Genomic DNA, 14,587 nt, shown 5'->3' on the forward strand with positions numbered 1-14,587 from the left:
ATGGCCCTAAGCTGCATTGGCTTTGCACTTTGTAATTCAGCACAACCATTGCTCCTGTTTGGGAGAAAAATTATATGGAGAGAAGGCAGCTGCTATACAACTCTACTGACTGGAGGTTCAAACTAATAATAACTAAAATCCAGGATTAATCAACAGTCCAGATTGGTTTTGCACAATAAACCTAAACCCTAATGAAAGAAGATTGTGCATGACCCCTGAAATGTGTTGTATGACCAATTTTGATAGATCCTTTTTATCGTAAACAATTAAAAATTCATATTTTGGCCAATCCCTGCGGCCTTATTCTTTCATCCTCTTTCTCCATACAACTTAACCCCCCAGGAACCCCAGTGGTGCTACACGGGGCAATAGAGAGCTGCCACGCTATAACAATCATCCAATACAGTCATTTACCAGAAAACAAAAAAGAAAATATTTGGACAGCCGCACTCCTGGAAAAGATTCCTGAATTGTCCTTTAATGGTAAAATGGAATACACTACAATCCACAGCAAAAAGATGAAAACGGGATGCACAGCTGACGTTTCGCACTGATACTCAGTCATTTACCACCAAGCTTTGAGGCCAGGGCTCCACTATCCTGATTCTAGGTGAAGAATTATGTCCCGGTGAGAAAGCAAGTAGTTAGATTTATATATGTGATAAAAAAAACCTACACATGCAATAAGTGAAACCTGCTATATATCTTGATATTTTATTTCACTAAAACTATTGCATTCTTCAATGCTGTTCATAAAAGGAAATGCTAAAAAGCACACAAGTAAATCGGGTTGTGGAGGTAGGGGTGGGACATTTAAGATACTCCAACCTTAAAAAAAAAATGGTTATCATGACCTCAAGCTGCAGCATACCAAGCATCTCTACATAAAATTATCAAAACTGAAAAGTCCCTACAAGCACATTATACATCATCCCATGTACAGCATGTCATTAAAAAACTATATTTCATAAAGAAAAAAATAGCCCACGGCCTAACATAACTGGAGGTTAAGATAATAATCCTAACCTGATTTTTTTTCCATAAAAATCCAAAACTGGTTCTGAAAATACATTTACATTATATATATACATACATACAATGGAAAAGTTAATTATTATTTCATTAAAATAGTAATCATGTCTATTACGAAAATATATTTATATATGTGAAGTAAGAGTTCGAAATTGGCAGTTTTCTTTTCCATAACTCATCCCTTTGTTATTGGACATCCCAGATTTCACATAGAAGGGGTGTAAATTTGTGGTCACTGACTCTCCATGACATTACCATGTCAGTATGGTGATGGCTAAATGTTCGTAGTTCAGTGAGACGCCCCAAAAGCCGGGCAAAGTGTTGAGGGTTGTTGGGGTGATGTTGCTTGCAGAGCTTTTCCAAAATGTGCAGGAAAGACTCTTGAAGCTTTTCAACAGACTCTTTGTCCTTAAGGAACTGACGATCTGCCAGGAATAAAAACATTACAAAATAATTCTGTTTCCTTAGTTGTTGCAAATCAGAAAACAGTAAGTATTTAATGTAGAACTTTAGGCAAAACTTCTCTGTAGGGTTTATTTTTTGCCATCTGTGTTCCATTGGTGATATTTTCCTTTGTATCCTGTCCCATAGTCAAACTAGAAAGATAAAATGAAGGCATCCCCGGTTGTCACCACCAGAACCAGTGTCCCCATTGGAAGATATCTAAACTATTCCTGTTCTAGGGACAACCCTAACTTTGGAGATTTCTTTTATTTTCACTTTCGTTGGTAATGGTAAACAGGAAAAAAAGGGTGAATCTCCCTAACAAGGGCACAGACAGCGATACAAATCTGTCAGGGGTTCTAATATCTCTCCTCTCTATCCAAAAGTAGAAACAAAAAAGTTTTGCCTTTAGTTATACTTTCATATTTGTTTTATATTTAATATTTATTTTATATTTTATTTTCCCACCTGAGCTCAAAGCAAGAACGCTCAACAAAAATCTCATGTAATTAAATGGGGGACACATTACCAATAGAGAAAAATCTTAGCCACGCACACCATATAAGCCCAGCGTGTAATAAGCGATAGCAGCCTCAGCCTAACTCCATCCAGGTCATGCCCCAAACATGTTTCGCCTGATCCACAGGGTGGGGCGAAACATGTCAGGGTGCGTGGCCTGGATGGAGTTTGGCTAAGGCTGCTATAATTTATTACATGCTGGGCTATGGTGTGCGGTTGCTGAAAGTTTCCTCGATTTGTGCTGTGGATTGCATGGAGTCAGGGCAGACTACTAGCCTGACCTTCACTTTCAGTTGAACACAATGAATGGGGGACATGCCAGAGCAGAGACCCTAAAGTTGGGTTCACAGTAAATGGGGGTCATTCACATATGAAGGCTCAGACACCCGTAGCTCGACACCTGATGCTTCAAAAGCTACATGAGCTACTTTTGAGGCCGACTGGGTGTTTTTGACTTCATGAACTTCAATAGGAACAGCACTAAATGTTCAAATCAAGTGTTTTTAGTTGTATTTTAGTTCTTCAGTGTTCAATTCAGTGTTGCTTAGCCTGTAAGAACTTGTCTTCTCTCCTTAGTGCTTTCCATTGGCTAAAACAAAAACACCCAAAGCTTGAATACACATGTAAAAGGCTTGAAATACTCTTCTAATATATCCACATATGCATGAAAAAAATGCTCAAAAACAGCCTTAACTAAAAACACCTGAAAATCCAATAACAATGTGATAACCTGGAAGTTCAATAGGCCCTATAATCTTTGTACTTCCAGGTTATCAGTTTAATTTTCAAAACATTACCACATCAAAAATTTCAAAAAGCATTTTGTGCTCGTAATGTATAATTTCGATGCTAATCAATGGTTCAATTTTTTATTAAAATTGTATTTTCAGCCAAAAAGTTTTTTCTTAGTTTTGGATAAAATGGGGGAGAATGACAACCCCACTGTTGTCTGGGGATTCAGATTTATCCACAATTCCTGTCCTACTGCCAATGTTTTACCAAATAGCAAGGAGAACTTTCCAACAGCAACACAGACAAAAATAAAAATATTTTTCTTTAGTAAAGTGGGAAAGGACTAGAATCCATGTGAGGTTTTTATTTCAGTCTGAGCCCTCATTGCAGATTTTCCCTTACTTCTTCTCTGATTAAACCGTTGTCAACAATACAAGCAATACAAGAAGTGAGAGGAATTTTCTTTAAGGAAGCCCTGGAGACCAATAAATCCAAACACTTATAATTCTTCCCTATATTATCCAACACTTGGGGAAAAAAACAGTTTTTGACTCGTTTACATTTACTTAAGTAAAAAATATATATTCACTGAAAAGTATAAGAAAATGTAGATATTTTGGGCCAGATCCATAGAACAATTACGCCGGCGTATCTATTGATATGCAGCGTAATTTTAAAATTCCTGCGTCGTATCTTTGTTTTGTATCTACAAAACAAGATACGACGGCATCTCAGGTCGATCCGACAGGCGTACGTCTTAGTACGCCATCGGATCTTAGGTGCATTTTTTCCTCCGGCCGCTAGGTGGCGTTTCCGTCTAATTCCGCGTCAAGTATGCAAATTAGCTAGTTACGGCGATCCACGAACGTACGTCCGGCCGGCGCATTTTTTTACGTCGTTTGCGTTCGGCTTTTTCCGGCGTATAGTTAAACCTGCTATTATGAGGCGTACTCAATGTTAAGTATGGCCGTCGTTCCCGCCTCGCATTTAAAATTTTTTACGTCGTTTGCGTAAGTCGTTCGTGAATAGGGATTTGCGTAGAATGACGTCACTCGTCGTAAGCATTGGCTTGTTCCAGTTTAATTTCGAGCATGCACACTGGGATACCCCCACAGACGGCGCATGCGCAGTTAAAAAAAACGTTGTTTACGTCGGGTCACGACGTATTTACATAAAACACGCCCCCATCACATCTATTTGAATTCCGTGCCCTTACACCGCCAAAGATACACTACGCCGCTGTAACTTACGGCGCATATTCTTTGAGGATTCGGAAAAAAAAATAAGTTACGGCGGCGTAGTGTATCTTAGATACGCTGCGCCCGGCGGAAAGATGCGCTGAGGTACGTGAATCTACCCCTTTGTAATTTACTTAAAATGTCAGATTATCTAATTAAGTTCTAAAGAACTGTAAACAAAGGATGCAACTAGGGATCTACAAATACTAAAAGAAATCGCAACCAGCTAAATAAGAATTGAAGTATGTACAATGGGGATCGAAAGTTTGGGCACCCCAGGTAAAAATTTGTATTAATGTACATAACGAAGCCAAGGAAAGATGGAAAAATCTCCAAAAGGCATCAAATTACAGATTAGACATTCTTATATGTCAAAAAAAGTTAGATTTTATTTCCATCATTTACACTTTCAAAATTACAGAAAACAAAAAAATGGTGTCTGCAAAAGTTTGGGCACCCTGCAGAATTTATAGCATGCACTGCCCCCTTTGCAAAGCTGAGACCTGCCAGTGTCATGGATTGTTCTCAATCATCGTCTGGGAAGACCAGGTGATGTCAATCTCAAAGGTTTTAAATGCCCAGACTCATCTGACCTTGCCCCAACAATCAGCACCATGGGTTCTTCTAAGCAGTTGTCTAGAAAAAATAGATTTTTAATACAGCTTACCTGTAAAATCTTTTTCTTGGAGTACATCACGGGACACAGAGCGGCATTCATTACTATATGGGTTATATGGAGTACCTTCAGGTGTAGACACTGGCAATCTCAAACAGGAAATGCCCCTCCCTATATAACCCCCTCCCATAGGAGGAGTACCTCAGTTTTGTAGCAAGCAGTATGCCTCCCAAAATGGTCCTCAAAAAAGAGGGGTGGGAGCTCTGTGTCCCGTGATGTACTCCAAGAAAAAGATTTTACAGGTAAGCTGTATTAAAAATCTCTTTTTCTTTATCGTACATCACGGGACACAGAGCGGCATTCATTACTATATGGGATGTCCCAAAGCAATGCTTACAATGAGGGGAGGGAGAACATCTCCAAGACAAAAGGATTTAATTTAGAGATATACTCAAATCATAATAAATCCAACTTAGTTGAGAAAAATAAAATTTTTAAATTTAACTCGAACAAGAGGAGCCCCCGGAATCCGAGGGTCTCAAACTGCAGCCTGCAGCACTGCCTGCCCGAAGGCAGTATCAGTATTCCTTCTTACGTCCAACTTGTAGAATTTTGTAAACGTGTGGACAGAAGACCAGGTTGCCGCCTTGCAAACTTGAGCCATAGAGATCTGGTGGTGTGCTGCCCAGGAGGCGCCCATGGCTCTAGTAGAATGAGCCTTTAATGATACTGGAGGAGGCAACCCTTTCAAGCCGTAGGCCTGAGTGATTAATTGCTTAATCCACCTAGAAATGGTGGACTTTGCAGCTGCCTGCCCCTTCTTGGGCCCATCCGGTAGAATGAACAGCACATCTGTCTTCCGGATCTTCTTTGTAGCTTTAAGATAGGCCTTCATGGCCCTGACAATATCCAAGGTATGCAGCAACCCTTCCTTTCTGGAAGTAGGTTTAGGGAAGAAGGATGGTAATACCAAATCCTGGTTCAAATGAAAACTGGATATGACCTTCGGAAGGAAGGAAGGATGAGGGCGGAGAACGACCCTGTCCTTATGAAAAACAAGATATGGTTCCTTACAGGATAAGGCTGCCAGCTCCGAAACTCTTCTTGCGGAAACTATGGCAACCAAAAATACTAACTTCCTTGTCAGTAGAACCAAAGGAATATCAGCCAACGGCTCAAACGGTTGTTTCTGTAAACTTGACAGAACAAGATTTAAATCCCACGGACAAAGCGGGGATTTAACTGGAGGTCTAATACGTAAGACCCCTTGAAGGAAGGTCTTAACCAGCGAGTGGGTGGCCAGCGGCCGCTGAAACCACACTGACAGAGCAGAAATCTGTCCTTTGATTGTGCTTAATGCCAATCCTTTATCCACTCCTAGCTGGAGAAAACTTAATACTCTATCGATGGTAAATTTGCGAGAAAGCCATCGCTTGGACTCACACCAGCCTACATAGGCCTTCCAGACCCTGTAATAAATCACCCTAGAGACCGGTTTCCTGGCTCTGATTAGGGTAGAGATTACTTTCTGAGACAGACCTCTACCCCTGAGAATCAGGGATTCAGCTTCCAGGCCGTCAAATTTAGATGCCGTAAGGCAGGGTGGAGGATCGGACCTTGCGATAGCAGGTCTGGCCGTAGAGGAAGAGTCCAAGGGTCTCCCACTACCATCCTTAAGATTAGTGAGTACCATGCCCTTCTGGGCCATGCTGGAGCTACCAGGATGACTGGTATGTGCTCCACCCGGATCCTGCGCAGCAGGCGGGGTAGTAACTGGAGCGGGGGAAACGCATAAAGAAGTTTGAACTGATGCCAAGGGCAAACCAACGCATCGGTTCCGCAGGCCATCGGATCCCTTGAGCGGGACATGAACCTGTCTAGTTTCTTGTTGAGTCTCGATGCCATGATATCCACGTCCGGCACTCCCCATCTTTGGCAGAGTGCTTGAAAGACTAGTGGATGCAGAGACCATTCCCCCGGCCATAGAGTCTGGCGGCTTAAGAAGTCCGCCTGAAAGTTGTCCACTCCTGGAATGAATATTGCCGATATGCAGGGCACATGAGCCTCTGCCCATAGAAGAATCAAGCTCACCTCTCTCTGAGCGGCTTGACTCCTGGTTCCCCCTTGGTGATTTATGTGTGCCACGGCCGTGGCATTGTCTGATTGAATTCTCACCGGGAACCCCTGCAATTTTGACGTCCAAGCCCTGAGGGCTAGTCGAGCAGCTCTGAGCTCCAAGATGTTGATGGGCAACTGCTTCTCTGGCTTTGCCCAAGTACCTTGGCGAGTGCAACCATCCAAAATTGCTCCCCAGCCCGTCAGGCTGGCGTCTGTGGTCACTATCTTCCAAGCCACTGGGCTGAAAGACCTCCCCTTCAGTAGATTCTGAGGGTCTAACCACCAACACAGACTTTGTCGGACTCTTGATGAGAGCGGCAACGGGATATCCAAGGCCTGTGGCCTTCTGCTCCATGCTGACAGGATGGCTGCCTGTAGGATGCGAGTGTGGCTCTGGGCGTATGGTACCGCCTCGAATGTGGCCACCATCTTGCCTAGTAACCTCATACATAGGCGAATAGTCGGTTCTTTCTTGCTTAGAACCAGTAGGATTAATTCCTTGATGGCTTTTACCTTCCTCAGAGGTAGGAACACTCCTTGTTGTTCTGTGTCTAATCTCATGCCGAGATATTCCAACTGCTTTGTGGGCTGGAAAGCTGACTTTTCTCGATTTAGGACCCAGCCGAACCTCTCGAGGTATTGGACCGTGAGGGCCACTGCTCGCTCCAAGCCGGGAGACGAGTGATCTATGACTAGGAGGTCGTCCAGGTATGCTAGGATCGTGACCCCTTGGATCCTTAGTTTGGCTAGGATTGGAGCTAGGACCTTCGTGAACACCCGGGGGGCCGTAGCCAACCCGAAGGGAAGCGCCACGAATTGGAAGTGACGCGAAGCCACCATGAAGCGTAGATATCTTTGATGTGGCTGATAAATTGGAACATGAAGGTAGGCATCCTTTATGTCTATGGACGCCATGAAGTCGTCCTTCTGGAGTGTGGCAGCTGCTGACCGCACGGATTCCATCCGAAATGAGCGGATCTTTAGATATGCATTTACCATCTTTAGGTCCAAAATTGGCCTGACATCTCCATTGGATTTTGGGATGATGAATAGGTTGGAGTAGAAACCCAGCCCCTGTTCCAGGACTGGTACCTCTACTATTACTTCCTGGGAAAGTAGATGATCTAATGCCGATCTTAATGCGGCTCCCTTTTCCGGATCGTTTGGAATCCTCGACTTCTGGAAATGAGGAGGAGGAAACCTTAGGAAATCTAATTTGTAGCCTGTGGCCACGGAAGACCGTACCCACTCGTCGGGAATGCTGGCTTCCCAAATCTCTGAAAAGAGTCGCAGCCTTCCCCCCACCTTCGTGGGTGGGGGCGCCCCTTCATAAGGTTGGCTTGGGGGCTGGTTTTGCTGGTTTGCGAAACCACTGCCTTTTGCCTCTAACAGCCTGTCCTTGTGATCTGCTGTTGAAGCCGAAGTTTGCTTTTGCAGGAGGCCGTCGATACTGCTTGGCATTAGAGGGCCCCTGCCCAGGGGAATACTGTCGTTTAAACGCAGGTCCCTGAACCTTCTTCTTAGTTGGCAAGAGAGTACTCTTGCCGTTTGAAATGGTCTGAATGTATTTATCTAGGTCTTCTCCGAAGAGTCGTCCTCCATGGAAGGGGAACCCTACCAGGAGCTTCTTGCATGGGGGCTCAGCCTCCCAGCTTTTTAACCATAAGAGTCTTCTCATATGGATAAGGGATAACGATAAACGTGACGCTTGCTGGATAGAATCCTTGATTGCGTCTACCGTAAAACATATGGCCTTAGGGACATCCGAAAATTTTTCTGCCTGCTGGGCCGGAATAAGTTTAAGCATCTGCTTAAATTGATCCGATAATGCTTGAGCGACCCCAATCGCAGCCACAGCTGGCTGTACTACTGCCCCTGCAGTAGTGAAGGAGTTCTTAAGTAGTGCTTCCAAGCGCTTATCAACTGGATCCTTGAACACCTGTATGTTTTCTACAGGGCATGTTAACGATCTGTTAACACATGAGATGGCTGCGTCCACTGCAGGAGTAGCCCATCTTTTGGAAAAAATTTCTTCCATAGGATATAGGACAGAGAACCTTTTAGGTGGTAAGAAGATCTTATCTGGCTTGTTCCAATCTTGGAACAAAATTCCCTCTAATAGAGGATGGATCGGAAACACAGCATTGCTTTGAGGCGCCCTCAGTGAGCCCAAAGCTGAAACCGTCGATACCTGGAGATCTGGTACTGGCAAGTTGAATGTCCTATGGACCAAGTCCGACAATCCTTGAATCCACCAGCTCTCCCTCAGGGAGACTGCCCCAGACTCCTCTGTATCCGGGTCTTCGATCCCTGAACCTACTTGGTCCGTGTCCAAGAGGTCGTCCAATTCCCCTGAGGAAAGGACCTCCTCTTCTGAGGGTCCGCGCTCGGGCGACGGAGATCTATTCCGCTTACTGCCCCGCATAGCTGCGGATATCATTTTTCCCATGCTTTTCTGCATCTCTTTTAAAGAGGTGAGTAATACCTCCTCCGTGACCATCTTAGGGTTGGACTGACCCGCGTCAGCTCCAGCCCCAGATCCCGATGGCCCCAAGGCTCCCTGTAGGGAAAACAGCGGCATACCATGGTACAATACCGAGGTACACCTGCTACCTATTGGTATTTGGAACTATAAAAGTTAATTGTCCAAACACCTGTTTGGGGGATAAAAAAATGCTTCCTCTCCCCTAGATGACTTTTTTTTTTTTTTTTTCGTTTTTGTTTCAAATCCAGGAAAGAAAAAACATTCTGTCCCCCTGAGTAGTATTGCAAAGAAAAACTATGAGATGGAAAAGAAACAGCCTATTTCTAGGCTTGACAAAACAGTCCTCTGAAGACTGCAATATCCTTTCTGGCCACTGTGTGTCCTCGGCGCCCCGTGCTGCCGCTCTGGTCTTTCTCCTCAGTTCCAAAGTATTGATGGAACAAACAAGGAAGGGCCGCCCCTTCCTTTAAGCCACTGACCCGCCCTTCCCCCCCAGCAACCTCAAACAGGAAATGCCCCTCCCGACAGGGGGAGGGGGGGGGATTTTGGGAGGAAGGGACCTCTCTGTTCCAGCAAACTGCAGCCTGCAGCCTGGAACCATGAGGAGGTCAGCGTTTTGCCTGCTTGCAGGCTCTGAGGAGGAAGACTGAATGGAGCATCGCCTGGAGGCCTGCAGGTAAGCAAAGCTCTCTGACACACACATATATTTTTATATAACACAGGCCCCACTCAATGCTTTTCCAACACTACAAGGGAGGTCACATCTTATGGGGAATAATACATAGAGAGCCATCCTATCTTTATGATATGTGACTAGTTTGCCAGATGCAGTGCATAACTTTAGGCATGTCCCCTGTGACCCCCCAGAAAAAAACCTGCTAAGAACCAAGTTCCGCAAGTTTTCCCCTCACTTACCTGCTCCATGCCGCAGGACTTTGCCAAGCAAGAGGCCCAATCTTCCCCCATCTCCGTGGGGATGTCTAGACCTTCAGGCCCTGGGTTCCTATGAAGGATCCACTGTCCTGGGCCCATATAGCACCCTGGCAACAGAAAACTTTAGGTACCCAAAGGTTTCTAAGTTCTGGGCCCAGGGTCCAGCTCTCTAAAAAGAAAAGCATTATGGGCTATACCCCAAGGGTTTGGGGTCCGGTTACTGACCACTTTAGCGCTGAGGCTTTTTTGGACAGAACCGGTAGCTCACCTAATCCCAAGGATGCGGAGGCAAGCTAAACCATGACTAACACCTAAGACACTGGCGTAAAAACTGAGGTACTCCTCCTATGGGAGGGGGTTATATAGGGAGGGGCATTTCCTGTTTGAGATTGCCAGTGTCTACACCTGAAGGTACTCCATATAACCCATATAGTAATGAATGCCGCTCTGTGTCCCGTGATGTACGATAAAGAAACTGAAACTGAAAATAGTTGACGCTCACAAAGCTGGAGAAGGCTATAAGAAGATAGCAAAGCGTTTTCAGATGTCAATATCCTCTGTTCGAATTGTAATTAAGAAATGGCATTCATCAGGAACAGTGGAAGTTAAAGCAAGATCTGGAAGACCAAGAAAAATATCAGACAGAACAGCTCGCAGGATTGTGAGAAAAGCAATTTAAAACCCACGTTTGACTGCACGATCCCTCCAGAAAGATCTGGCAGACACTGGAGTTGTGGTACACTATTCCACTATAAAGAGATACTTGTACAAATATGGTCTTCATGGAAGAGTCATCAGAAGAAAACCTCTTCTACATCCTCACCACAAAAATCAGCATTTGAACTTTGCAAATGAACATATAGACAAGCCTGATGCATTTTGGAAATAAGTTCTGTGGACCGATGAGGTTAAAATATAACTTTTTGGCCAGAATGAGCAAAGGTACGTTTGGAGAAGAAAGGGCACAGAATTTAATGAAAAGAACCTCTGTCCAACTGTTAAGCATGGGGGTGGATCAATCATGCTTTGGAGTTGTATTGCAGCCAGTGGCACAGGGAACATTTCACGAGAAGGAAGGAAAAATGGGTTCAATAAAATGTCAGCAAATTTTGGATGGTAACTTGATGCCATCTGTGAAAAAGCTGAAGTTAAAGAGAGGATGGCTTCTACAAATGGACAATGATCCTAAACACACCTCAAAATCCACAGGGGATTACATCAAGAGGCGTAAACTGAAGGTTTTGCCATGGCCTTCACAATCTCCTGACCTCAACATAATTGAAAATCTATGGATAGACCATAATAGTGCAGTGCGTGACAGACAGCCCAGAAATCTCAAAGAACTGGAAGACTTTTGTACGAAAGAATGGGCAAAGATACCTCAAACAAGCATTGAAAGACTCTTGGCTGGCTACAAAAAGCGTGATACTTGCCAAAGGGGGCAGTAAAAGATATTGGGCTAGATTCACAGAGAGATACGACGGTGTATCTCCTGATACGCCGTCGTATCTCTGACTTAGGCCCGTCGTATCTATGCGACTGATTCATAGAATCAGTTACGCATAGATATGCCTAAGATCCGACAGGTGTAACTGTGTTACACCTTCGGATCTTAACTGCAATTAAAAAATGGCCACGGAGGGCGTTTTTGCTGATTTACACTGAGAAATATGTAAATCAGCGAGATACGGCAATTCACGAACGTACGCGGACCCGACGCAGTGTTGTTACGTTTCCGTAGCGGTTTTCCCGGCGTATACTTACCCCTGCTTCTATGAGGCGCAGCCAATGTTAAGTATAGCCGTCGTTCCCGAGTCGATTTTTGTTTTTTTTACGTTGTTTGCGTACGCCGATTCAGAAACCCGCACGCCGCAAGTTACGCTCACGCCGAAACCACTGACATCCTAGCGACGTCAGTGGGAGCAATGCACGCCAAGAAATTTCGCGGATGGCGCATGCTCATTTAAATCGGCGCGGGAACGGGCCTGATTTAAATAGTACACTCCCCCTAGCCGCGGAAATTTGAATTCCGCCGGGGATTTACGATCCGCCGCCGCAAGTTTGGAGGTAAGTGTTTAGTGAATTAGCCACTTGCCTCTCAAACTTGTGGCAGCGGATCTTAAATCACATAGATCACGCGGATCTAAATATCCGCTGATCTATGTGAATCTAGCCCATTAACTCTGCAGGGTACCCAAACTTTTGCAGACGCCATTTTTTTGTTTTCTGTAATTTTGGAAGTGTAAATGATGGAAATAAAATCTAACTTTTTTTGACATATTATACGAATGTCTAATTCTGTAATTTGATGCCTTTTGGAGATTTTTCCATCTTTCCTTGGCTTTGTTATGCACATTAATACAAATTTTTACCTGGGGTGCCCAAACCTTAGATCCCCACTGTATATTGTAACCTGGAGCACTCAGCAGAGGACCCAAGGCAATGCCCTAGGTTCCAGAGTCTAGCAACAACCCCACTGATTAGCACATACTCAGGGGCGGACTGACCATTGGGACTTTCGGGCACTGCCCGAGGGCCCCATGCCACTAGGGGGCCCCATCAGGGTTGCCAGGCTCAATAAAACCAGGGACAGTATGTAAAAATCTGTGTTTTTTTTACATCTGTTCCTGCTATGTCTTAAACCGACATGCTTTTGATGTGAAAATCCTGAGATTTTAGCTGCCCTGCCTCTGCACTGCCTCCTGGCGTGGTGGCCATCTGTAAGCCCAGGGGCCCCATAATCTTCTATTGCCCGGGGGCCCCATGGGTTGTTAGTCCACCCCTGCCTGTACTGTAGACATTATTAGTATTAGTGCAAACTGCTATTATACTAGGAAAAAAGGCTAATTGTGAGCCAGTAGTGTGTGGCAGGCAACATTTAAAGATGAACTCCAGGCTGATGTAAGAGATACAAATTCATGCAGCTATATACTGATTACTGTAGCATTAAATATATTGTTTAAATGTAAGCAGTACCTGAACTTGATTTGGTTTCATCCTTTTTCAACCATTTGTACAGAAGTGCTCAGGCCGGGAGAGGCAGAAGCAGCACAGTCAGTTGTGTTGCAATGCTCATGTGCTAACAAAGAGCATGCTAATAAAACCAGAGTGAGAGAGGGATTAGCTCATCAGTTTGCTGCTTCTTCTTTCCCTTTCCAGTCAAAGGCTGGGGAAGGGACAAGACCTGCAGGTGTAACTGCAGAAATGAAAAATTGGGAGTCTCCCGCCCTACCATAAGGGGTTGCACTATGTAGGAATGCTGTGAAAATCTCAAGGCTGGATGGACATAAGTATAATTGATTTGGCAGGTGAAGCAGTTCCTATGCGATATATTTTTTTTATCCCTGTATTTAGCTGCTTGCCTGAAGTTCAGCTTTATAAAGTAATTTTTACTTTTTTTTTTTTTTTTTTAAAGTAGATAAAATGACCATCTGTTTTAGGGGTGCGGGGAGATGCACCATATGTACCATTGAGAATTTCTGCACTTTCAGTAGCTACATACCACCGAAAAAAATGCATACATGAACCATAAGCTAAATTAGCTTAAAGTGGTTCTAAAGGCAGAAGGTTACCTTAATGCATTCTCTGCATTAACCGATTCCCGCCCGGCTTTTCATCGATCCAGGTGGAAGTCATATGACATTGGCTCACAAATCAGCAGAAGTCATTGACTCCTGCTGCTGTCAATCACAGCCAGTGAGGAGGAAAGTGAGTGGTGAGGCCAAGACATGCTCTGTGTGTGAATGGACAATGTCTATTTACATGAGTGTGGCTCTGGAGTGAGCGCACTCAAGTGCCCCATAGCAAGAGGCTTGCTATTAGGGGCACTCGGCAGGGGTTAATAACCAGGACCGTCATCAGGGGACCCAAAAAGAAGAGGATTGGGGCTACTCTGAAAAACCATTGGCCAGCGCAGTTAAGTATACCATGTTTGTTATTTAAAAAAATTCTAACCTTTAGAATGACTTTAAACGAGATAAAAGGCAGTTAAAACCATTACTTGAAACTATTGTTGTTTTCCTTAGAGGGGCCGAAGGCAGCTGAAGTCTAAAGGCAAACTGTCTAATTTTATGTTAGGCCTAAAGCAAATGCCTCCACCTGAGATCATTTCTCACCTTGCCTTATGGCAGATTTCACCCAGTCTATCATTTATACTATATCAGTAGCTTACGCTTTGTTCAAGTATTGATAATTGTTGTTTATTAATAACGTACCTGGTGTGAGAATCACAACTGCCGTGAGCAGTGCATACTCTTCCTCAGTCATCTTCAGCTCCCCGACACTCTTATAAAAACTGAACATGGGATTTATGTAATCATGAGAAATACCTAGAAAAAAAAATAGACTGCTTTATTTTCCTTTACACCTTCCTGATCTATAAATATATAAACATAGACTGGATGTACCATGTATGAAAAAGACTTGATGTGAAAGTTGTAAGCTACCGACCTGATATTTTCTAGCAAAAAC

At 44.1% G+C, this 14,587-nt stretch overlaps 1 protein-coding gene across 2 annotated transcripts in view; it reads right to left on the bottom strand.

The window, feature by feature from the left end:
* Positions 1-456: 456 nt before the first annotated feature.
* Positions 457-14,587, bottom strand: part of NR1H4 (nuclear receptor subfamily 1 group H member 4) — a 126,911-nt gene continuing 112,780 nt past the window's right edge. For both annotated transcript variants that reach the window (XM_040344326.1, XM_040344327.1), the window contains 2 exons: positions 14,332-14,445; positions 457-1,457 (listed from right to left, as the gene is read on the bottom strand). In XM_040344326.1, coding sequence (XP_040200260.1) covers positions 1,219-1,457; positions 14,332-14,445 — 353 coding nt within the window. In that variant the 3' untranslated portion in view covers positions 457-1,218. The remainder of the gene's footprint in view (positions 1,458-14,331; positions 14,446-14,587) is intronic.

This window comes from Rana temporaria, chromosome 3 (assembly GCF_905171775.1).
Source record: "Rana temporaria chromosome 3, aRanTem1.1, whole genome shotgun sequence".
NCBI classification, from domain to species: Eukaryota; Metazoa; Chordata; class Amphibia; order Anura; family Ranidae; genus Rana; species Rana temporaria.